Source organism: Sphaeramia orbicularis, chromosome 7, assembly GCF_902148855.1.
Source record: "Sphaeramia orbicularis chromosome 7, fSphaOr1.1, whole genome shotgun sequence".
Classification (NCBI taxonomy): domain Eukaryota; kingdom Metazoa; phylum Chordata; class Actinopteri; order Kurtiformes; family Apogonidae; genus Sphaeramia; species Sphaeramia orbicularis.
The window spans coordinates 11,908,511-11,934,693 of NC_043963.1; the positions used below are offsets into that span (position 1 = coordinate 11,908,511).

Sequence of the window (26,183 nt, forward strand, 5' to 3'; positions counted from 1 at the left end):
CTATAATTAAAAGAAAAAAAACATAACTAACTGAAACTATATTGTGAACTTAAGAAACTAACTAAAACGTATGAAAATTATGGATAAAACTCCCTTTGTTTTCATCTTTGTCAATGTCCAATTGATTTTAGCAATTTTAGTTAGCAGCACTTCACGGTCCGTCACTTCTCGTCACTTGTTTAACCTGTTTAACCCTGACCATATTTTCAGGGGAAAAACGCCTACAAAGACATACCCAAAGTAAATGAAGAATTACTTCACAATAATAAGGTTCATATGGATGTTCTTGGTGTCTATGAACATTTAGAGACCTCACAGAATCTATTCCCATTGTCTAAAATATTGTATCTATTACTATGCCTGAGTAAACTGTAACAAACTAAAAGAGAAATTAGAATTTTTTTATCCTCGCCTATTTTTTTTTGGATGGATTGACGATGATATGCATAAATTAATTGTTCATGTCGGAGATTTTTAATAGCATATATTTCACCCCACAAAGATTAAAAATCATGTTTGAACATTAAAGTTTGCACTAAAATACACTTTTGATGTACTTTTATTAACATTAGGGTCTAAACTTTGAGCAAAAGTTGAAAAAAACATCCATTGTCCTGATTTATTATATTTTTATAGTAGATGAAGATTAATTTTTTAGGCCTGCGGGCGGGCTGATAGGGCTAAAGGGGCTTTAGAGTCGTCTTCTCGTCCCCACTCTACCTGGAAGCATGGAGACTAAAGTTGGGAGAAAGCAGCAGAGTCCTGTCTGGGATTTATTTGAATACGACGGCGAAGAAGATAAAAGATATGAAAAAACTACAACTAATACTAAAACTAAGCATTGAGAAAAAAAAAGAAAACTAATAAAGACTAGCAAACTTGCTCTAAAAACTAATCAAAACTAAATGAATTCAAGAAAAAAAAGTCAAAACTAAATAAAACCAAACTATAATGACAAAACTATTATAACCTTGCCTCAAACAATTTCTTTTTTTTTTTGAGTCCTAGAAACAATCCTTCCCATGATTTTTTTAAAATCTAAAATGAGTTTTTCATTACATTCCACCATTGCAGTCTAGTAATTCTGATTATTCCCTTGCGTGTCACCAGTCTGTGTCTGAACCACAGTGTTATCACTGGTGGGTGAAACTGAACTACTGGAAATTGTTATTCAGAGGAACTTGTGCGCTGACGTTGCCACCAGTAGTCATGTCATTGACTGCGTTTATGGGTCACATCTTGCTGTTCTTCCTGTTTCTCGCAGCACTTCTCTGAATGCTTTCAAACGACTGACAGCTCTGGCCCGCAACACAAAATCACACAGGCTTCCTTTGACTCAGCTTTGAAGAAAAGCTGCCGATCTGATCGACTGGACTCAGAATGCCTCATCCTGTCGGTGGATGTAGTCTAATGATCTGAGACGAGTTTCAATGCAACGGCTGAGATCTGTCAACTAAAGCTGGTATTTTTATACCTCAGAGCCTTTTCACATAACATGGACTGGGTAAGTAATCTTTCTATGTTTTGTCTTTGCATCATTTGCATTTATTTCTGTTTCCAGGATGATTATACAAGTTTTAGATCATCACTTAGAGCAGCGGTGTCAAACTCATTTTAGTTCAGGGGTCACATTCAGCTAAATTACATCTGCAGTGGGCTGAACCAGTAAAATAATAACATATTAATATGTAAATAATGTCAACTCCAAACTTTTCTCTATGTTTTAGAGTGAAAAAAGTCAATTTACATAATGAAAAGGTTTACATCTCCAAACTATCCTTTCAAAAGATATGAATAACATGAACAAATTGAAAAAATAAGTGTAATTTTAACAATATTATGTCTCAGTTTATCATTTACACATGTACATTATAACTACCAGATCACAGTGGATCTACAAACACACAAAACATTCAATAACAGGCAGAATATTATTAAAATTGTACTTACTTCTCTTAAGATATTTCAAGTTGTTCATGTTATGCACATTTTTTGCGAAATTATTCTTTGTTTTAGTGTAAATACGTGAAAATATTTACATTTACAAAGAGAAAAATTTGGAGTTGTCATTATTTCTATGTTATTATGATAGTATTTTACTGGTCCTGTGCACTTGAGATTGAGTTGGTCTGAATGTGGAACCTGAACTAGAAGGATTGTTAATATCTTAGTGTAATTTTTGCTTTTCACAAATTCATCCCATGGACCAGACTGGACCCTTTGGCGGGCCGGATTTGGCCCCCGGGCCACATGTGTGACATCTGTGACTTAGAAGAACTGCTTTGCGGTGGGAAAAGTTAATTAGAGTTGCAGACACTTTTCTTTTTAATCTTGCCCAGAAAAGGGAATTAACAAATTAGGATTACTTCAAGTTTTCAGTTTTCAAGTATTTACATGTTACATGAGTACATTTTTGATTTTGTGACATATTTTTAAAACCAGGGGTTCCCAAAGTATACTTGGAAGAGACCCAGGGGGTACTTGAAAAGTTTTTTGGAAAAAAAATACATTAAATAAGTTGTCATGTGCCGAATACAAAATAAATAATAAGCCTTAATGCTGAAATATAAAACAAAATAAATACATTTTTATAATAGTTTTATTTGTCAATCGTCTTGTTTAAGCTTTGGTAACATTTTAAGAACATTTCTATTTCATATTATTCAAAATGAGTTTATTTGAGTTGCTAAGTCATTATTTTTTATTGATGGAAGGTTCATTTATTAATTAATGACCATTTTATTTATTTTTCTTATCAATGAAAGAGGGCACTTTTCAGTTTATATTTTGCACACAAAATTTACTTTAAAAAATGTGTTATATTTTACATATAAAAGTTAAATATATGTTTACAAAGTTGTGAAAATACAAACAGACACCTTTGGCACAGGAACAAATTTTGCCTAATATTTTTCAATCAAAAATGCTGAAGTGAGAGTTGTGGGTACTTGGCTAAAAAAGTATATTTCAGGGGACACTCCACTGTGTACAGGATGATACAGGAACTGCTTTGTGGTGGGAAAAGTTAAGAAGAGTTGCAGACACTTTTTTCTTTTTAACCTTGCCCAAAAATGGGATTTAACAAATTAGGATTATTTCAAGTATACAGTTTTTAAGTATTTACAAGTTACATTAGTACTTTTATTTATTTATTTATTTATTTATTTATTTATTTATTTATTTATTTTTACATATTTTTTAACCCATAAAGACCCAAACAGCCACTGGCAACCAAAAGCATGTACTGATCTAAAATCTGTAATAACTTCCAAACCACTAAATCTATCAATACATGTAAATATTTGTTGTAAAATGCTGTTTATCATCTTTTCATGGTCATCAGATGTGACCCATTTGGATGTTCAGAGGCTCCGTAGAGAATGTAGAAACACTGTCATCTTCTACAACATTGATACACCAGTAAAACCCATGGAGTTGGATCAATGACAGTGAATTGAGACACTTGTTTATATGTTCAGTTATTGATATTTTGCAGAAAAAGTCACATTTTCGTCAGTTTTCTCTGTTTTTGCTATAATAACCCTCAACTTTAATTTGAGCTTTTATGAACATCTACATGATCAGTGAATTAAATACAGGAAAATATCCAATTTACACTGAAATAATGCAAAATGCAGAGGATAATATTATAATAAATGGTGATAGATAAATATTTTGGAACTGCTGCATAAGTAGCACTGGGTCTTTATGGGTTAAAACAAACATCTGTACTTACATGAAGGTATGGCTTGTTGCTATAGCTTTAATGCCTCTGGGAGTAATGAACAATGATTTATCTTGCATTATTTCACCTTCACATCATTTCAACTCACCTTCAATCCCGCTAAAGTTCAGCCTGTGTGATTCTTAATGGCTTGTTTTTCATTATTATCTTTAACTTAATGATGAGCTGTCTTTAAATGTTTGTTTTTCACCTGCTCTAACATGCTTTTTTTTTTTTTTCCTTATCTGGATGAAAATGACACTTTTATACCAGATGTAAATAGGGTCAAAGTGTCAATACATCTGTCACAATTATTTCTTCACTGCTGTATTGCAATTAGATAAGTGTGATTATTTTATATGAACTATTTTCACATCATTTCCACTGTTTGGCTAATGCTCTTTTCATTGCATCATCTATTTGCATCTCATTCTTATTCTTCTATGAATTCAATAGAATAGTTTATTTTGACTGTATCTTGGTCCAGTATTTCAGTGATTGGCTTTGTATATTAAGTTACGTCATACCTGCAATGTTCTGTTTTTATCAACAAAATGCATGAAATTTGACTTATTTTGCAAGTTCCAAAATTTTATGCCAAAAATGTGTCTTGTATGCATATATTTATAGATCATATTACTATATTAGACTTGTATTCTATATTATACTGACATACTACAGAAATTAGACTCATTTGACAGTAGTGGCAAGAAGTGGACAAAATATTATTATTACATACAGTACAGGTATTTGTATGATGATTAATGGTTGACTCAAATGTCAATGACAATGTTTTCTAACAGGTTCTTGTGCTGATTCTCACCTTCCTCCTCATCAGACAGAGTTTCACAGACATGGCACCACAACAGACACATAGGACCAACATGTGTCCTCCTGGTAAGACATAACAAGGAACTGACATGCAAAGACTTAAAGTTGAGCGGTAATTATCAGAACTACATAAGCTTTGTCCCTTTTCACAGGTTTTCGGAAAAAGGAACAGTCCGAAGACTGTGAAGCATGTCAGAGTGGTGAATACACAGATATCCACAATACAGACACAAAATGCCAGAGGTGTTCACCCCAGTGTGGACGTGAGTATCTTTTTCAGGTGCATTTAATTTGGCTGCGTGATCATACAAAATAAATCCTGTTGATTTATGTGATAATGTGTTATTTACTAAATCAGTGCTGTGAAGTGAGTGTATCAGTGAATATCAGTATCACAGTGGCAGCTGCTCATCTTTCAGAGAGGGGACGCTCATTGTCAGCTTACAAAAAGAAATGTCAAGTTATTTAAACATAAATTCGGCCCTCGATTCCTTTTTAAGAAAATGATCAGTGACATTATCGTACCAACTAAACAACAAAACGCTGAAATTATGTTAAATTGAAACAAGGAAGTACAATGAGTGTGTTTTATTTACAGTGCAAGAAATTAACAAGTAATTTCGTAGTGGTTTCTCTCGATTTCATAGTAGAATGCACGATGGTATTAAACTGAACTGTGTCAGTGAAGGAGTAGATCTCAAAACAGCTGTCAGTCAAATGGGATTCAGCCTTTCGACTGATCCTCCAATCAGCACATGGAATCCCAGTGTCCAGCCCGGCTGAGCTCCGCCCACAGCTCCATTCACCCCCAGAGACGCCTAGTGTCCGGGGGCAGGACAACATCATGGCATTTATCCAATTACCGTCCAGTTTTGAGGCAATGAAAAAAACTGTTCTACTCAGTCCCATTGAAGTGCATGGACGCTGAGCGTCTACGGACAAATGCACTGAGCAGAGATCGAATGAGAAAACAGCGCAACGGGAATGTATGAGAAGTGAACAAGATCCAGTCTGTTGATTTGTGATAAAGCTGATTCTGGACGAACTCGTCTGTGAGATGAACGTATTCTAACACATTTGTAGTCAATGAAATGTCAACACAACCGAACATATTTAACCATTTAATTTTCATAATTTTAGGGGAAGCCAAGCTTCCCTTGCAGTCTGTGAGAAATCACCTGTACAGTATCATTTGCAAATATTCCTTGAGATCTTTACTTAAATTTCTTCAACAGGCAAGTGGTGGACAGGTTAACTAGACAGGTTAAAGCAGTGTTTCTCATGCATGATCACTCCTGCATGTGTTTTTTCTTCATGTCAGAACCTGTAGCCAGTGGAAAAAAAAATTTTTGGCGTCGGAACCCAAGCTCATTTTAGGGATGTACAACAATACAGATCCACTGCCGTCTTAGGCTATATTCAGACTGCAGGCAAATGTGGTCCAAATCAGATTTTTTTTTGCCCATATGTGACCTGTATCTGATGTGTTAAAGACAGTTTGAACAGCACAAATCAGATTTATTCAAATCCGGCTCATTCCACTTTCATATGTGGTCCTAAATCAGATTTGTATCTGATATTTTGCAATGCGACTTCAGTCATTTATCCAACCTTTACTTCATTGAAATGCAACAAACGTCACAATTCTGCGTCCTAGGGGGAGGAGTGGCAGGAAAAAAACAAAACGTCGAGACGAGATGCCTCCATATTTACTTCCATAAACACAGTGCATGCCTGCGTGGTCACATATTACGTCAGGAGTTCTTTTGCGCATGTGGGTCACTTCAGGGTCGCATTCAGTTCATACTCAAAATTGATAGAAGTTGCATTTGCACGCACAAAACTAATCAGATTTCACTAAAAAAAATCCGAATTGTGCATTAAGACCTGCTGTCTCAATGTACCGAAAGAGTGTATGTCTGGAGAATGGACAAGTATTTTACTGGGGTGAAAAGAAAAAGTTGCATTATTTGTGTTTTTGGGTGCAATTTGTACAGTTTGGACCTTATTGTTCTGAGAATATGTGCAATGTAAAATAAGCTTGTTGCTACCTCTTATACTATTAAAATATCTGTTTGTTGTTCTAAAAAATAATATTTAACTTTATTGTTACGGTTATAACAAGATAATTGCACATTTCATACTTTTATTTGGTCATGTTTAGTTTATTTGTATTGCTCAAGTAAAAAAATTCATTCTTCTTAATTTACACAACAAATTATTCTAAAAAAACCAAATAGAATGGTTATAATATTGACATTTCTTTCACTAAAAGGTATACTTGGACCATTATTACAATTTTGTTGGGGTCGAGGAGGGCCAAACAGAAATATGAGATCCACTGAGTTAAAGCCATGGACCACATTCACACTGTGGCCATTTTGCTCTGATGCACTTAGCCAGCTAATGCTAAAGGATAATGTCAGAGGGTTGTGTTTAAGCCAAACAAACATCATCACCTGGAAAAATCACTGTCAATTCACTGAATACTGAAAACCTAGAGACACAATGGACCATATTTCAAATAAAAAATATATATTTCCAAGTCCAATAGGCCAACTTATGACAGCAGCTAATGTTAGCATTCAACCTCATCTTTGCTAACATTAACGTCTGATACTGGTGATGATATGGTAGGGAAGGTTAAAAAATATATACATACAGTATATATTCATCTTACTGTCTTTTCATCTGAAAAAACACATGAAACACAGTTTTCAGATTTAATTAACACCTGTCTTACCGTATCATCTACAACTAATTAGCACTTTCACAATACTATTAGCTACAAAATGGCTGAATGCTAACGTTAGCTGCTGTGTATGTAATGCTGCGTTCCAGGCAACCCGTAACTCGTGTTTTTCCAACCTTCTGCTGGTGAAAAGGCACTGGAATGGCAGTCAAACCTGTGACTTCCCACCTGTGAATTCATACTAGATCGATGTACTCCCAGTTCCGAGTTCTGACGTCACATAGCAATGGCAGCCCCCATGGATGAGGTGTTTATGCAAATTGTTTATTAACCCTTTCATGCATGAATTATGAGAACCTTAATCAATTTTTTTTTCCTAAGTATTTTTATTCCTCTTTAGGCATGAAAAGAAAAACAATGTGATTGATTTTTTTTTTTTTTTTTGAACCTATTTTTCATGGAGTTAGAAAATCATGTGTTTAATTTTAGAAGCAAAGAAACATGTATTTACCGATATACTGTGTGGAAACAATGAGATAAAAACATTTTTAATGCTGCTACTCTGATGTTTTCTCACATTTTTACAATACCTGCATGAAGATAATATGCAAAAAAAAAAAAGAAAGAAACTTTTTGTTTAACCCTTTCATGCACCAATTATGAGAGCCTTAATCAAATTTTTTTCCTGAGTGTTTTTATTCCTCTTTACACATGAAAAAAACAATGCGATTGAAAAATTTATTCTGAAAAATAAATTTTAAAAAAGATAAAATTAAAATTTATTATTTATTTATTTATAATATTCTGTAAATTGACTTAGAGTCTGGTTTTGACCAACTCTATATATAAAATGTCAAGAGATAACTTTTTTGTGATCTGGCGCTATATAAATAAAATTTGATTGATTGAGTGATTTAATTGGTTTTCCCCTGTAAGTCGCTTTGGAAAAAAGTGTCTGCCAAATGCATAAACATAAACATAAAATAATTTTTTAAAAAAATCAAAAATACATAAAAAAATAATAATAATAATGAAAAACAAAAATTCTTCTGAACCTATTTTTCATTAAGTTGCAAAAATGTCCACTCAGCTGGACACCACACATTTAATTTTTGATGCACAGAAACATGAATTTAGTGATAAATTGTGTGAAAACTATGGAGAACTATGGCTTGTGATTCTGGAGGTTTATCCTCAGGAGAGATCTACATAATGTTACCAATTCATGTCAGAAAAGATATGTAGTGTCTTAAAACTTTAATAAAAATATGTGTAAAAAAAAAAAAAAAAAAAAAAAAAAAAGAACAACAAAATCCATGAATATACAAGAGAACAGCTGTAGAATAGCTGTCCACTGTGGTGACCAGTATGCATGGAAGGGTTAAAACCCTCCAAAACTGTTAATTACAGTTTAATAACAATTAGCAATTTTTTTTTTTTTTTTTTTTACAGTCAAACATGTTAGTGCAGATCAGGTTTATCTAGAACAGCAGATTTACAGTAATGGTATGAATTACAGTGTATGGGATGATACATAAGCGTCCACTGTGTTGGCTGATATGGAACTAAAACAACAAAATCCATAAATATACAAGCTGTCCACTGTAGTGACAGTTATGCATGGAAAGGTTTAAACAAGGTATTGCTCTGACAATATTTATCTGCAAATGTTCTGCATAATCAGCAGCTGCTCTAGCATTAGCTAGTTTTCAGCCCATTGAGTGAAAGAACAAATTAATACCAAATACGTATCCAAATATACAAATAACATAACATAAAAGGTAGAACAGCTTCTCTTGCCTTATGCACCATTTTTACTCCTCTGTTTCCCTTAAATAAGCAAAGAGCAAACACCTTTAGCGATAGAAATGATTGTAAACGAGCATAAAGTACGGTCCGCCATGCTGGTTTGTTTACATCTAGCTACTACAATTCCTTGCGCTCAGGCAGTTTGGCGTGACTTGCCTGGAACGTTACATAGTCGTGATTTGAAATCGTGACTTACGGGCTCAAAAAATGGCCTTGAACGCAGCATAACACTATTTGTAGGGTCCAATATACAGTAGATGGAAATATGTGGTTCAATATACATCCAAATTTTGATATTAGCAACTCCAACTTGTGAACATTAGCATTTTTGGCATCCATCATGACTTGTTGATCTTACATTATAAGCTTATTTGATTTTTACATACTCTCAGAAAGAATGTTTAACAGCACCAGTGTTGCAGCTAACAATCAAAATATCCCACAAATTATTTTAGTTTCTCTACACACTACCTTTTTTTTTTTTTTTTTTTAACTTAAATTCCTCATATGTGTGTAAAATTAAAGTCAGATGCAATTTTGACTTAATGCTTAACGCTTAATAACACATGATCATTAATAGTACACGCTCAAAAATCTGATTAGCATTAGCATTTTTGGCTAAATCATGCTCCTGCTCAGTAAAACACACACCCAAAGCAAACAAATAAGAGGCGGAGTGTTGTGTATTAGAATAAAAATAGACCAATAATGTTTTTGTCAGGAATTGCTGATGTGAAAAATCGAGCTTAAATGACATTAAAATGCAAATACAATATCTGGATGTGACTTTACTGAAACATTCATGCCAGTGTTGTTGGGTTTTGCCCTTTTTTGTTCATTGTATTCATCAGCTCTATCTTGCCAAATTTCAAACCTTAAATTCTTTGTTTACTCCGTAAGCCTGTGCACTGATGCTGTCATTTAACACTTTTTTTTTTTTTTTTTAAATGTATTTCTTTCTCAGACCAAAAGATCATGGTGGAGAAGTGCACCAACACCAGTAATATAAAATGTGCCTGCAGAGAGGGAACGTTCGACTCTGGTGGTGGGATATGCACACAATGTTTTCGTAAGTGATAGAGTTAAAGCTTCAGATGGAGATTAATAACTGCCATACAGATTAATGTTGTGTTAATTAAAGAGTAAACACTGTTAATTTTACTATTTCTGTTTGTTTTCAGCCACTAGCAACCCCACAGAGAACTGCCAAAGGTAGGGACACTCATGACTGATTTATTTTTCTCTTTGATACGTAAGATTTCCATGTGTTTTTTTTTTCATTGTTTTCTACATTGGAGTTTGTTTTTGTGCTGGGAGCCGGTTATTTATTGATATTAGATAAAGCCATTTCTGAGATAATATATCGTTTGTATTCATCAATTTTCATGTAAGAATGGTTTAAGACTCATATAGTCAATTTTATTACATCTTCTCTGGGGTGAATTACCAAAGTGACAACAATTATAAGAAGTTTTCCATCTTTTTTTGTCGGAAAGTCAGTGTCTTTTGCATTTTCTCTCACCTTTTATGTCATTTCAGTCATTATCATTCTCATCTTGTTGCATCTATAACCTGTACATCATATTAATCTTGTTAAAGCTTTCACATTGTTATATCTTATTGTATATTTTACTTTTACATCAGGGGTGTCCAACTCATTTCAGTTCAGGGGCCACATTTAGCCTAATATGATCTAAAGTGGGCCAGACCAGTAAAATAATATATATAATAGGATAAGAACTTATAAATAATGTCAACTCCAAACTTTTCTCTTTGTTTTTGAGTGAAAAAAGTAAAATTCCATTATGAAAATGTTTACACCTACGAACATAACATGAACAAATATGAACAACCTGAAAATTCTTCAGGAAAAAAGTGTAATATTAACAATATTACGCCTAAGTTGGTCATTTATGCATGTGCATCACAACTTACAGATTTAGTAACAGGCAGAATATTGTTAAAATTCCACTTACTTCTCTTAAGACATTTCAGATTGTTCATATTTGTTCAGGTTATTCATATTTTTTGCAAAAGGATAGTCTGTAAATGTAACTTTTTTTTTCTAATTTTACTTTTTTTTATACTGAAACAAATAGGAAAATTTGCAGTTTTCATTATTTATAGGTTATTATGATAATATTTTACTAGTTTGATCCACTTTAGATCGAATTGACCTAAAATGATTTCAACATTCTTGATCATTAATATCTTCAGTGTAAATTATGTATTTCACAAATTCATCCTATAGGGGCCAGATTGGACCCTTTGGAGGGCCGGTTTTGGCCCCCGGGCTGCAGGCTCGACACTTGTGTTTTACATCATTTTCATGGTGCTGAATACCTTAAGTCATTTATACCTTGTACGTCCTTTGTATAACTTTTTCCCCTTCTTTTACATTATTTTCATCTTCATGCCTTATTCCCTTGTCTTTCTCATGTTGTCTTTTATGTGTGTGTGTTGTCTTGTATATAATCATCACCTCATTGTATCTTTTACATAATTTTAGTTGTTTTTTTTGTCTTTTGCATTGTCATAAATTATTAGAAATTCCTTTACTTTGGCGTCATTTTCATCTTGTTACATCTCTTCAGTGCTGTGTTATCTTTCAGTGTCTTCTTATGTTGGTTTCCTTTTGTTTTGTCTGTTACATTTTGTTGCATTTTTAATATAATTTTCATTTTGTCGTGTCTTTAACATCATTTTTATTTGTTTATATCTACCGCTTCTCTGCATTTCACACAGATCAATATTTATGAAACACTTCCAGAGATTCTTCTACTATTTTCTTTTGGAAATTCACATATTATTGTTACATAATTTACTCTGACACTTACTGATCCTCCAATAGAACCTATTGTGGGTCCTAACCATAACTTTGTAAAAGTCAGATGTAGAAGGCTTATTCATTGCCAGGGTCTTCACTGTTTCTCTTCTGCTCTTTCCATTACAAACATTGTGCAACATTAGCTACCGTTAGCTTAGAACTGGATTTTGTTGATGTCAACAAATGATTTGGGGCTGGTATCACTAAGCAGGGTCAGATCTGGGTCAGTTCTATGAGATCAAAAACAAAACAAACCAGAGACAGAAATGAATGAGACAGAAAATAATACAAAAGAAAAAAAGAAGCCAGTGCAGAAATAGTGGGAGACAGTTTTCTCAAATGTTGGGCTTTGACTCAAGAGCAGGTCATGAACTCGTTCTATGTGGGTTACAATCTATGTGGTTAAATTTAAAAAAAATAAAGACGGCTTGTAAAGTGTCACATCAGAACTAAAATATCAAAACTGAAACATCACGTACAACAAGACAGCACACTGATTTAAAACGTACATATTGCTCAGAAATGCACAGTTGTACAGTTTTCTTTTGAGATATAACATAATATATAATCACAAGACACACAAAATTCAAGCACAAAAGCTTTAATAAACTCAAATCACACTGAATTCTGTTTTTATATTTGTTCTTTACTTATCCTCACTATTGACAGAGATGGGTAGAGTAGCCAAAACTTATACTCAAGTAAAGGTACCGTTACTTTAGAAAAATATTACTCAAGTACAAGTAAAAAGTAGTCATTCAAATAATTACTCAAGTAAAAGTAAAAATTACTTAATGAAAAAATTACTCAAGTACTGAGTACTTCCTGAGTAACATTATATTTATTGTTCTTTTAAATTCAGCAACTAATAAATGAAATGTTAAAATGAAATATGTAAAATATATATGGGAACATTACAGCTAGTTGCAAATATACCTGGTAATAATCATTGTTGGTTCCATCACATTAATATCTAGTCTGCTCTTATGGAGGCAGATACTGTGCATGGTTTTCTACTTACTTTTACCAGTTAGCCTAGATATCTTTGAACATATTTTCTTTTAACTTCTTTAACTCATGTGAATCATGGGAGTTTTTGGAAGAAGTCTTTCTAACAAAGCAAAACAAATGGTTCGTGCTTTAACAAATGACCAAAAATAAAATTAAGGAGCGGAATGTACGTCAGTGTAATGGAGTAGAAGTAGCGTTTCTTCATCATAAATATACTTGAGTAAAAGTAAAAATTATGTTGTATTAAAAGTACTCTTACAAGTACAATTTATGTAAAAAGTTACTTTTAAGTTAATGTAACAGAGTAAATGTAATGCGCTACTACACACCTCTGATTATTAACAGCAACAGTTTCATAAGAATACCTCTATGCACCACATTATTTTAACAGAAAACACAAGTGCAATTGACACTGTGCTACATTTAGTCTGTTTTATTTTTAATCCATAGAGACCCAAACATCCATCACCGACCAAAAGCATCTACTGATCTAAATGGTTTAATACCTGTTCATCCACTAATCCTGTCAATACATGTAAATAATTGGTGTAAAATGCAGTTTGTCGTCTTTTCATGGTCATCAGATATGACCCATTTAGATGTTCAGAGGCCCTGTAGTTACCATGGAAACACCATCATCTTCTACAACACTGATTCACCAGTAAAACCCATGGAGTTGGATCAATGACAGTGGATGGAGACGCTTGGTTTATGTGCAGTTAATGATAGATTTGACTGAAAAAGTCCCCTTTTCTTCAGTTTTTTCTGTTTTGATATAATAACCTTTGACTTTACTCTGAGCTTTTATGAACATTTGCATGATCAGTCAATAAAGCATAGGAAAATAGATGATCTTCATTGGAAAAAATGCTAAATTCAGAGGATAATATTGTAATAAATGGTGATAAATCCCTTAGGAAAGGTTAAATAGAGGGAAAAATTAATTTGGAAACTGCCACAAAAGTCACACTGGGTTCTTAAGGGTTAACAGAAAACACAAGTGCAATTGACACTGTGTTACATTTCGTCTGTTTTATTTTTAACTCGTAGAGACCCGAACATCCATCCCCGACCAAAAGCATCAACTGATCTAAACGGTTTAATATCTGTTCATCCACTAATCCTATCAATACATGTAAATAATTGGTGTAAAATACAGTTTGTCGTCTTTTCATGGTCTTCAGATGTGACCCATTTAGACGTTCAGAGGCCCTGTAGTTACCATGGAAATACTGTCATCTTCTACAACACTGATTCACCAGTAAAACCCATGGAGTTGGATCAATGACAGTGGATGGAGACGCTTGGTTTATGTTCAGTTAGTGATAGATTTGACTGAAAAAGTCACATTTTCCCTATTTTCTCTGTTTTTGATATAATAACCCTCAACTTTAATCTGAGTTTTTATGAACATCGCCATGATCAGTCAATTAAACATAGGAAAACAGATGATTTTCACTGGAAAAAATACAAAATTCAGAGAATAATATTATAACAAATAGTGATGAATCACTTAGGAAAGGTTAAATAGAGGGAAAAATTAATTTGGAAACTGCCACAAAAGTCACACTGAGTCCTTAAGGGTTAACAGAAAACACAAGTGCAACTGACACTGTGTTACATTTAGCCTGTTTTATTTTTAACTCATAGAGACCCGAACATCCATCCCCGACCAAAAGCATCTACTGATCTAAACGGTTTAATACCTGTTCATCCACTAATCCTATCAATCTATCTTTTTCCCTAGTTTTCTTTGTTTTTGATATAATAACCCTCAACTTTAATCTGAGTTTTTGTGAACGTCTTCATGATCAGTGAATTGAATACAGGAAAATAGGTGATTTATACTGATAAAATGCAAAATATGGAGGATAATATTGTAATAAATGGTGAGAAATCTCTTAAGAAAGGTTAAATATAAAAAAAATTTCATTTGAGAACTGACACAAAAGTAGCGCTGGGTCTTTATGGGTTAAGAATTCCGCATACATTTAAAATTCTCTTTTGTTCTTCACTGCCTGTCTGTATTTATATTGATTCATCACCTGGTTCCAACTCTTATAAAACGGAATATGTTGAAAACTATGTTTGTTATAATACTCAGGGTGTTTGCAATTGTTTAGTTTTGTTGAAATATAAAGAAGTCCGGGATCTGTCTGATAAAAACCTCATCTACCAGCACAACTTCATGTAATCACACACATGCTGAACTTATATCTTGAACCTTCAAAGTAATCCAGATTGGTTATACTGTATACAGCTTTTTGCATATTTTCATGAGCTTTTATTCTTCATACAAACTGTTTTTCTGTTCCACATGTTGAAAAAAGACATCAGGGATTCTGCAGGAAATACAGTCCTGTGCAAAAGTCCCATTCCAACATTATGTTTGTTGGTTTATTAAACTTCTAATGTCCACACATATGCATTTGTCTCTGTATTTAGATCTGATCTGTACATATGTGAAGTATGTACAGCAGGAAAAACTAAAGTTTCAGGGTAAAAACAGCTTCTATAAACCACAGTGGTTGTATTTAGTGTCACCTCCGTCTGTATGTAACATGTCTTTAACCTTTTTGTTCAGACAATATGAGATTTATTGCATTAATTTTCTGATGTTTTATGCCAGGTTTCATTCAACACGTCAGATGTTTCTACTTGTTTGTGCTGCTTCACCTTAACCTTTACAACACATTTAGTTCAGTTTTTGTGTGTCTTTTAAGGCTGTGCACATATTTCATGTATTTTCTTGATGTATCTGAAGAAAAAAGAATAAAAAACAAATAGGTGTGTTCATTTCAACCCTGGAAAAGCAACAAAGTTAAAGGTGGACTAAGACTTTTGCACAGTATTGTACATTTCATATAAGTATTATGCATTGTATTAGTCTATATAATGTCCATTTGTATAAAATATTGCTAAATTCCACTGTTGTCTGTTTGCCCTTTTTCAGGGAAGAGTGTAAAAATCACACAAATTACAAAAAGAAATGCCTGGGCACTACTAGTCCAATTACGACTGTATCTCTGATTACATCTACGACTACAACAAGCACAACAGTCCAAAGCCCAAAGACACGAACATCAAATCCTTCTATTAACCCCTTGACGCCAATAGGTAAGTTCTAGACATGAGTCGCTTTTCCATTGACCCTCAAATTGCATGAATATAACTTGAACCAAAAAAATTTGCCTAATGGAAAAATGACAATTTCACCAAAACTCGTTTTTTGCTGAAAAGTTTTTGTGCTTGCAAGAGGTGATTTTTTTGGGCATAGCGAAATTGATAGATCACGCAAAACTGCAATGGAAAGATCTTTTTGTGCAACTAGAGTCACGTGAACAAAAAAATTTTAAAAAGGGATGTTGACGGATGTTACAACAAGCGACGAAGAATAGATTTAAAACAAACACGTATGTGTGGACACACAAAAAAACCCAGTCATTTTTTAAATTAGTACAGGATAGAGGGGTAAAGAGCATTCTTGTTTTAAAACAACAGATATTTATGTTTGTTGTCATGTTTATGGAATGACTTCTCGTGACATCTCGCGATAATAAATAAACAAATCATCGCATTTGTGATTTAATGGAAAAACCGACATCACGCAATTCTGTTTTTTCAACATTTAGTAAATATCAGTAAAGTTTTGCATATATGTCCAATGGAAAAGCGACTACTGTCTTGTAATGTGTCTGGAAATGACCAAAAATAGTCACTTGCTCAATAAATTAAATTATGCCTAAAGTTTTGCGCATATGTCCAATGAAAAAGCAACTATTGTCTTGTAATGTGTCCGGAAATTACCAAAAATAGTCACTTGCTCAATAAAGGGTTAAATTATGCCTAAAATTTTGCACATATGTCCAATGGAAAAGTGACTACTGTGTTGTAATGTGTACAGAAATTACCAAAAATAGTCACTTGCTCAGTAAGTTAAATTATGCCTAAAGTTTTGTGCATATGTCCAATGGAAAAGTGACTACTGTCTTGTAATGTGTCCGGAAATTACCAATGATAGTCACTTGCTCAATAAAGGGTTAAATTATGCCTAAAATTTTGCGCATATGTCCAATGGAAAAGTGACTACTGTCATGTAATGTGTCTGGAAATTACCAAAAATAGTCACTTGCTCAATAAAGGGTTAAATTATGCCCCAAGTTTTGCGCATATGTCCAATGGAAAAGTGACTACTATCCTGTAATGTGTCCAGAAATGACCAAAAATAGTCACTTGCTCAATAAAGGGTGACTCATAAACCAACATGTACTCATATTCACTGTGATAATTTTATTAATCAAGATCGGATCGGAATTTGTGAAGTGACTTGAAATTATCTATAGCATTTAAACTGAACTGAATGGAATTGAATTGAATGGATGGTTATTGTTCTGTGTGTTGTTCGTAATTGGAGCGTTTGTTTGTGTCCTCAGAAGTCAGCTATGTTACCTGGATGATCCTCCTTCTGACGGCTGTGATGGTCTTTTGCCTCGTGACGTACCTTTTTAGAAACCTGCTCAGATATCAAAACCTCTGTCCCAGCTGGTGTGCGGAGAAAGACGTTGAATTCAGCGGTAATCTGCGCTGGAATGTGATCTGCTTTTACTCGTTGTTTTTAAGATGCCAACTAAAACAAAAACACAATAGGGTCAAAACACAGTCATGTCCCGTCAGAGAGCTAACTTCTTTAATTGATTGCCATTCCAACATTTATCTCAATATAAAGTAGCTCCTTGTTTTGGATAATCCCTTATGGTCCAACTAAAGCAAAAATGAATTTAAAAGTAAAAATGTGGGTCATTTAGCAACACTAATCTGTCAGATTGTCTCTAAAATGTCCCATCAGAGAGATTTCGAATACCACGTTTTGACCCAGTAGTGGAAAAGAAGGTTTTCAGACACCCTTAAAATTTCACACAATCTCAAAATATTATCATGAAATATCTCAACGGCTGATCAGGTGTGAGCTGTTGTGACGGCATTGTCGTCATCATCATCGTCATGATTCTTGTTGTCATTGTCGTTACATATACATGGTTATTGGCCATTAATTTATCTCGTAAAACAAGCAATTGGAGTAGTTTATTCATCTGCAGACAGTCAGTAATGAAATAGCGACTAATGGAGCTATCAATGTGTTAGAAAATACAACATATGACCCAAACCTTATTCTTTTTCTTTTTTTTTTTTACATGTTTGTCTTTTGATACTTTAAATACAATTTCCTGATAATTAACCGTTGCCCATAAAATTGGAATAATATTGATTTGAGACACATTCCTCTTTTTATTTCTATTTATACACATCAGTCATGACCTATGGCTAGGTGTAACAATCCCATTCTGAGTCCCAGTTACACTTTATCTGTTAAAAATAAATCATATTGTCGCAATCATTTCATGAGAAGAAGTAAATATATGTTTTATTCCAACTTCACGGACAAAACTGTCATTCTGAACCTTTTATTTATTTAATTTTTATTTATTTATTTGCACAGCATAAAACAGCAAGAGAAAAAAAAACAACATTCAAACAAGTAACATCATTGTGCAGGAGAGAATAGAAGCCAAAAAAGGCTTATATGAATACCTCCCCAGAAATAAACAATACACAGGAAAAAAAAGGAGAATTTAAAAAAAAAAAAAATGATACAACTGAAATAATAAACTAAAGTAAAAATAAAAATGCAAATCAAATTACAAATCATCAAATACAAATCAAATGATATACAGCCTTACCTATAATTACAGCATCTGCTTCTCTAATACAAGTTTAAAACTATGTCTTCACAAATGTTCCCCAAAACATATGACTTTGACCAAAATTTTCATTGCATTTCCTTTCTCAAGAACCTTCTTGAGTGAACATGTTCAAACAGGAAACTGATAATATCTACTTTCCTCGTTGCAGAACAACAAAGTGATCAGAGCAGCGCCCCGACCACACTGGTACGTGATGACTGTTTTTTTTACAGTTTGGTGTTTTGTTGAGATCCATATCTGGGAGGATTTAGTAATGCAGGTAGACTCCTCGTGGGCCTTAAAAAAACATGCAAATGTCAGTGATATCAAATGTTAAAAAGGGTGGTGACAGTCTGAGGTAAGAGGCAATGACAGCTCTAATAATCTATTAATAGATTTATCAGATTTATCAGTCACTGTGGAGCTGACTTTCCAAACCTGACGTATTCAATTAATCATCAACGCTACGACATCTGAGTTCATTTTCCGAAAATATAGCGCTCTTTGTTCGATATGCAGATGACAGATGGGAGGCCCCATTTGGTTATATTTGGGGAAGTGAAGAATTTGGCTTGTCTCTTGAAAGAAGAGACGTTCAAAGCCAGGTTTTTTGACAAAAGAAAAGGAACTTAGTCATGTTTGGTTGTTGTTCTAAAGTTAGCATTTTAATTGTTTAGTGCTGTGGTGTCAAACTCATACAGTTCAGGGGCCACATTCAGCCCAATATGATCTCCAGTGGGTTGGACCAGTAAAATAATAACAGTGAAAAAAAGTAAAATGACATTCCGTGCATTTACATGACAACTTTTATTCATGGTTTAATCTGATTAAAGGTTAGATCCTATTTCAGATGTCCATGTAAACACCTTATTCCAGTTGAAAAAAAAAAGTTGGGATTAAATTTAAACCGTATTAAAGTCACTGGTTTAATCCCCTTTTAATTTCGATCTAAATTATTCCTCGGACATGTAAACCCTTTATTCCGTTTGGACTTTATTCCTCCCATTCTGCACATGCTCGTTGTCTTGTCCTGTCGCGATGACGAACACATTCTTTGCTGGTGGAAGAATATGCAATGCAGTCTAGTCAACCCAAACCGTTCCAGTGGGCGATTCTGATGGGATCTACCAGCCTCTAGAACCCTGAAGGAACAGTTCACCACTTGTTTTTTTTTTTTATCAATTCATTTGTCGTGCACTAATGAGTTCGATAAGTGGGCAAATCAGTTTGCACTGCAGTGCACCGACTGCCTTGTTCTCGCACCCTTTCCGTTAGCTTAGCTTAGCCTAGCTTAGCATAATGGCTTCATTCCTATGGTCAGACGTAGCCAGGCTTTTATAGGTGATTTGTAGTATTTTATGAGTGATTTTGTGAAATTCAACTCTCCTTAATCATTACTTCAGTCCGGTGGGGTCAATATGATCACAAATTGAGGCTCAAATCATGGCGATGTGACTTACTTCACTAATAAAATCTTGGGAAATAAAAACTAACGCAAAGCTAAAACGGTAAAGCAAAGCTAATTTAGCGCATGTATCCCTTCCAACAAAAAGATTTTCCAACTTCTGTCAACACAACAGTCCCAAGATTGTATGAGTGCAGTAAGTCGCGGATCTAAAGAAATAATTAGGGAGAATCGGATTTCAGAAAATCACGAACAAAAGACAACAAATCACCTTTAAAAAACTGGCTACGTGTGACCATGGAAATGCAGTGACTATGCTAAGCTAAGCTAACAGAAGGGCTGTGAGAATATGGCAACGTGAGCACTGCAGCGCAAACCCTTTAGCTCACTTATCTACCTCATTAATACCTCATGTAAACCTTTATTCGAGTTTAACATTTCCATGTAAACAGAAGAGAAAATACTTTAGTTCCGAATTAATTTCTTCAGGAAAATTAAATCGGATTTAAAAAAAAAAACATCATGTAACCGTACCCATTATGAAAATGTTCACATCTACAAACTCTTCTTTAAAAAATGTGAACAACCACAAACAACCTGAAATTTCTGGCAAAAAAAATAAGTGCAATTTTAACAGTATTATGCCTCAGTTTATAATTTACACATGTACATTTCAACATTTTGATCTCAGTGGATCTACAAACGCACAAAACATTTAGTAACAGACAGAATATTGTTGAAATTCCACTTACCTCACTTAAGACTTTTCATGTTGTTCATATTTGTTCAAGTCATTCACATTTTTTTGAGAAAGGATGGCTTATGAATGCAAACATTTTCATGTAATTTAACTTTTTTTTTTTTTTTTTACACCAAAACAAACAGGAAAACTTTAGAGTTGTCATTCAAAGTCAGTTTTTTTGACAAAAGAAAAGGAACTTAGTCATGTTTGGTTGTTGTTCTAAAGTTAGCATTTTAATTGTTTAGTGCTGTGGTGTCAAACTCACATAGTTCAGGGGCCACATTCAGCCCAATATGATCTCCAGTGGGTTGGACCAGTAAAATAATAACAGTGAAAAAAAGTAAAATGACATTATGAAAATGTTCACATCTACAAACTCTCCTTTAAAAAATGTGAACAACCACAAACAACCTGAAATTTCTTGCAAACAATAAGTGCAATTTTAACAGTATGATGCCTCAGTTTATAATTTACACATGCACATTTCAATGTATAGATCTCAGTGGATCTACAAACACACAAAACATTTAGTAACAGACAGAATATTGTTGAAATTCTACTTACCTCACTTAAGACTTTTCACGTTGTTCATATTTGTTCAAGTTATTCACATTTTTTTTGAGAAAGGATAGTTTGTGAATATAAACATTTTCATGTAATTTCACTTTTTTTTTTTTTTTTTTTTTTACACTAAAACAAACAGGAAAACTTTGGAGTTGTCATTATTTTTAGATTATTATGATAGTATGTTACTGGTCCAACCCATTTGAGGTCATATTGGTCTGCATGTGGCCCCTGAACTAAAATGATTTTGACACCTTTGATTGTTAAAATATTTAGTGTAATTTCTGTATTTCACAAGTTCATCCCACGGGCCGGATTAGACCTCTTGGGGGGTGCAGTTTTGGTCCACGGGTCGTATGTTTAACACTTCTAGTTTAATAGTAAGTGAGTGAGTAAAGTTTATGTATAAAGCGCTTTTCACAGATAAAAATCACAAAGTGCTGTACATAAAATGGGTGCAATTAAACAACATAAGAATAATTTCATAAAATAAATAAAAAGGATAAATCCATCAACCAAAAGCTAAATGAAAATGAGTCTGTTAGCTGGTGAATATCACTTTACTAGTTAATATTACTTTTCAGTTGCTGACACTATGTATTTATGGTATTCCAATGTTCTGATAATGAATTATATGTTTGTTTTAAGTGCATTTTATTCAAGAAGTGTCACCTAAAATACAAATGTAATGGCATTTCATAATGTATTTCTGTTTTTGTGGCACAGAGGCACCTAATTTTACAGTTCAGCCTTGAGATGATAACATTTTAAATCAAATGTATTTATTGATTTTTCTGGTGTGAAGGAAAATATACAATATTTGTTCAATTTAAGACAACATTTTTCAATACAGGAAACAATTATCAGACTCCTAACAACCAAACCAAACCAAAACAAGACAGAAAAAAAAGAAAAGAAAAAAAAAATCCCTCAAAAATAAAGACAAGGACCATTAATTTACTGCCTTTAGAGTCCCACGTGATACAGTAAGTGAAATAATGAGCTGGGTGTTAAAGTTTGCAGAAGAAGTCAGAGGGTTTTTGAGTTTGAGCTGATAACGTTTTAGATTTGGCACAAAGTTAAATTTGTGCCTTGTACATTTTTACATTACAATAGGAGGGCTAGTGCTATTAATTGTTAAGTTTTTTTTTTTTTTTGTTATTGTTCTGATTATTATTGTTATTTCTTTGTTATTTCTTTTTCAATATTGGGCCGAGAGAGAGTCAGTGCACACAACGTTTCATTGCCACAGTACTTGTACCCTGGACGTACATGACACATAAACTTGAAACTTGAACATTTTGTTTCTTGTCTCAGATCATTTCCAATTCTGAGGGAACTCCCATGCTCACACTGAGTCCTGCCACACCAGAGCATCCTGCCCACGTCCGTCCTCTCCTGCCTCCTCCCACCTCTGTACGCACAGGTAAGAGTCTCTGAACAGTCTGTACAGCAGTGACGCCGTTGGAAATAATCAGTTGGATTAAATTATGTGGTTGCTTCATGCAGTCACACATATTTATTCCATATTTTAATGTTTGTTTTTACACTATTACACAAGACAAGGACAGCACAAATAACGTCTACTTCATCCAAATTACACTTCACTCCCAGAGCTTCTAATAGTGAAAAACACATTTTACACAATTTCAAATATCATCATGAAATATTTGTGGAAATATCTTTTTTGTTTCCGAAGGTGTGGCTGCATTAGAAAGATGTGTTATGTTTTTGTCGGCGTTGGTTTGTTTGTCTGTCTGTCTGTCTGTCTGTCTGTCTGTCTGTCTGTCTGTCTGTCAGTCTGTCTGTCTGTCTGTCTGTCCGTGTGCAAGATAACTCAAAAAGCTATGGACAGATTTGGGTGAAAATTTCAGGAAATGTTGATACTGACACAAGGAACAAATTATTAAATTTTGGTGGTGATCGGGGCGGGGGGGCGCAGGCACTGATCTGCCTTGGCGGAGGTCTGCGCTCTCCCAGTGCTTTTCTAGTTTAATGTTTGTTTTTACATTATTACACAAGATGAGGACAGCACAAATAATGTCTTTTTTGTTTCCAGAGGTGTGGCTGCATTAGAAAGACACAAACAAATGCAAATAATTAGACAAGGACAGCACAAATAACATCTACATCATCCAAAATACAGTTCTCTCTCAGAGCATCTAATAGAAGCACATATTTATTCCATATTTTAACATTTGTTTTTACACTATTACACAAGACGAGTACAGCGCAAACCATGTTTTACTTCATGCAAATTACACTTCACTCCCAGAGCTTCTAATAGTGAAAAACACATTTTACACAATTTCAAATATTATCATGAAATATTTCCAGAAATATCTTTTTTGTTTCCGAAGGTGTGGCTGCATTAAAAAGACACAAACAAATGCAAATAATTAGACAAGGACAGCACAAATAACATCTATATCATCCAATTACAGTTCTCTCTCAGAGTATCTAATAGAAGAACATATTTATTCCACATTTACCTCCGCCAAGGAGGTTATGTTTTTGTCGGCGTTGGTTTGTCTGTTTGTTTGTCTGTCTGTCTGTCCGTGTGCAAGATAACTCAAAAAGTTATGGACGGATTTGGATGAAAATTTCAGGAAATGTTGATACTAGCACAACGAAGAAATGATTAAATTTTGGTGATGATCGGGGGTGTGTGTGTGGGGATGGGGCACTAATCTGCCTTGGCGGAGGTCTGCGCTCTACAAGTACTTCTAGTTTAATATTTGTTTTTACGCTATTACACAAGATGAGTACAGCACAAATAATGTTTTACTTCATCCAAATTACACTTCACTCCCAGAGCTTCTAATGGTGAAAAACACATTTTACACAATTTCAAATATTATCATGAAATATTTCCAGAAATATCTTTTTTGTTTCCGAAGGTGTGGCTGCATTAGAAAGACACAAACAAATGCAAATAATTAGACAAGGACAGCACAAATAACATCTATATCATCCAATTACAGTTCTCTCTCAGAGTATCTAATAGAAGAACATATTTATTCCACATTTACCTCCGCCAAGGAGGTTATGTTTTTGTCGGCGTTGGTTTGTCTGTTTGTTTGTCTGTCTGTCTGTCCGTGTGCAAGATAACTCAAAAAGTTATGGACGGATTTGGATGAAAATTTCAGGAAATGTTGATACTAGCACAACGAAGAAATGAAATTTTGGTGATGATCGGGGGGGTGTGTGTGGGGATGGGGCACTGATCTGCCTTGGCGGAGGTCTGCGCTCTACAAGTACTTCTAGTTTAATATTTGTTTTTATGCTATTACACAAGACAAGTACAGCACAAATAATGTTTTACTTCATGCAAATTACACTTCACTCCCAGAGCTTCTACTAGTGAAAAACACATTTTACACAATTTCAGATATAATCGTGAAATATTTGCGGAAATATCTTTTTTGTTTCCAGAGGTGTGGCTGCATTAGAAAGACACAAACAAATGCAAATAATTAGACAAGTACAGCACAAATAACATCTACATCATCCAAAATACAGTTCTCTCTCAGAGCATCTAATAGAAGCACATATCTATTCCATATTTTAACATTTGTTTTTACACTATTACACAAGATGAGGACAGCACAAATAACGTCTACTTCAGCCCAGAGCTTCTAATAGTGAAAAACATATTTTACACAGTTTCAAATATTGTCATGGAATATTTGCGGAAACATCTTTTTTGTTTCCGAAGTTGTGGCTGCATTAGAAAGACACAAACAAATGCAAATAATTAGACAAAGACAGCACAAATAACATCTACGTCATCCAAATTACAGTTCTCTCCCAGAGCTTCTAATAGTTTCTTCCGTTTCTGCAGAAAAATGAGTCCTTGCATCGATACAGTGTCCTAGTTTCTGCAAAATCACAACCTCAGAAATTAGCGTTTTCCGTTTGAGGTTCATATCTGATCCACTTCGCTCTATTGTCTTAGACTGTTGAGAATACTGTAGATACTTCATGATGCATCTCAGGTTTAGAATTATTTCAAAGCAATTAAGCAAATATAATAATAAGTTTTTTCAGACCTCTTTACCTTTTGCAGCACTGAAATTTACCTATCTTTCCTTTTAGAAAAATTTATTACAGTACAAATCTAAAGGTAATGAAGCTGAGTACACGTAGACCTACAGAGCTGCTTCTTTACACTCACGACAAAGTGAAACAGTGAAAGTGTAATATTATACTTTCCCTGTTTTTGTGCTACTCTGCTCTTGCTGAAGAGCTGTTCTTTTCTTTTTGTACACTCAAAATCTATCAGATATCCATATTTAAGATAAGACAAAGATAAGATATGATTTTATTTATCACACCATGCAGAAATTTCACAGTTAACAGCAACAAACAACAAGCAAGTGCAAAGAAAAAGACAGGTAGAACAACCACAAACAAGTGAAAAATGAAATGTAAGAGAAAAAGAAGAAATGTGGTGTTTATATAAATAACACTGGGTTACCAAAAAATGTTTTTTGCAAGTTGTCAAGGTTTTTTCAACTGAATTAGGACCATTCTGCACCGCTAAATCCCTAAATGACATCTGTTTTTCTCAATCAGGTCAGGTTTTTTTGCTAATTTGATTTAGAAAAATTTGATCTTCTCACAATCTGCGCCCAAACTTTATCCTGGTCACCAAGTTTAATACCAAAATAAGATTGGTAAGCACACTTTATGAAACTTGTGACTTGATTCCTGTTAGGTACAATGGTGTATTCAGCGCAGATGTAGCAGAATACGTCAGGCTTATTTTTGCAAGATCTTCTAGTCGAAGCCATTTCATTCACCTGTAATATTAAAAAAACCCTTAATCATAAAT

The 26,183-nt window shown here is 33.9% G+C and overlaps 1 protein-coding gene across 2 annotated transcripts in view; it reads left to right on the forward strand.

The window, feature by feature from the left end:
* Positions 1-1,288: 1,288 nt before the first annotated feature.
* LOC115421942 (tumor necrosis factor receptor superfamily member 1A) overlaps positions 1,289-26,183 on the forward strand; it is a 35,711-nt gene continuing 10,816 nt past the window's right edge. The window contains exons 1-9 of one of the 2 annotated variants that reach the window (XM_030137954.1): positions 1,289-1,504; positions 4,528-4,621; positions 4,708-4,818; positions 10,021-10,125; positions 10,238-10,268; positions 15,848-16,011; positions 17,328-17,468; positions 18,805-18,842; positions 22,664-22,772. In XM_030137954.1, the coding sequence (XP_029993814.1) occupies positions 1,496-1,504; positions 4,528-4,621; positions 4,708-4,818; positions 10,021-10,125; positions 10,238-10,268; positions 15,848-16,011; positions 17,328-17,468; positions 18,805-18,842; positions 22,664-22,772 (802 nt within the window). In that variant the 5' untranslated portion in view covers positions 1,289-1,495. The remainder of the gene's footprint in view (positions 1,505-4,527; positions 4,622-4,707; positions 4,819-10,020; positions 10,126-10,237; positions 10,269-15,847; positions 16,012-17,327; positions 17,469-18,804; positions 18,843-22,663; positions 22,773-26,183) is intronic. The other variant, XM_030137955.1, reaches the window with a different exon arrangement.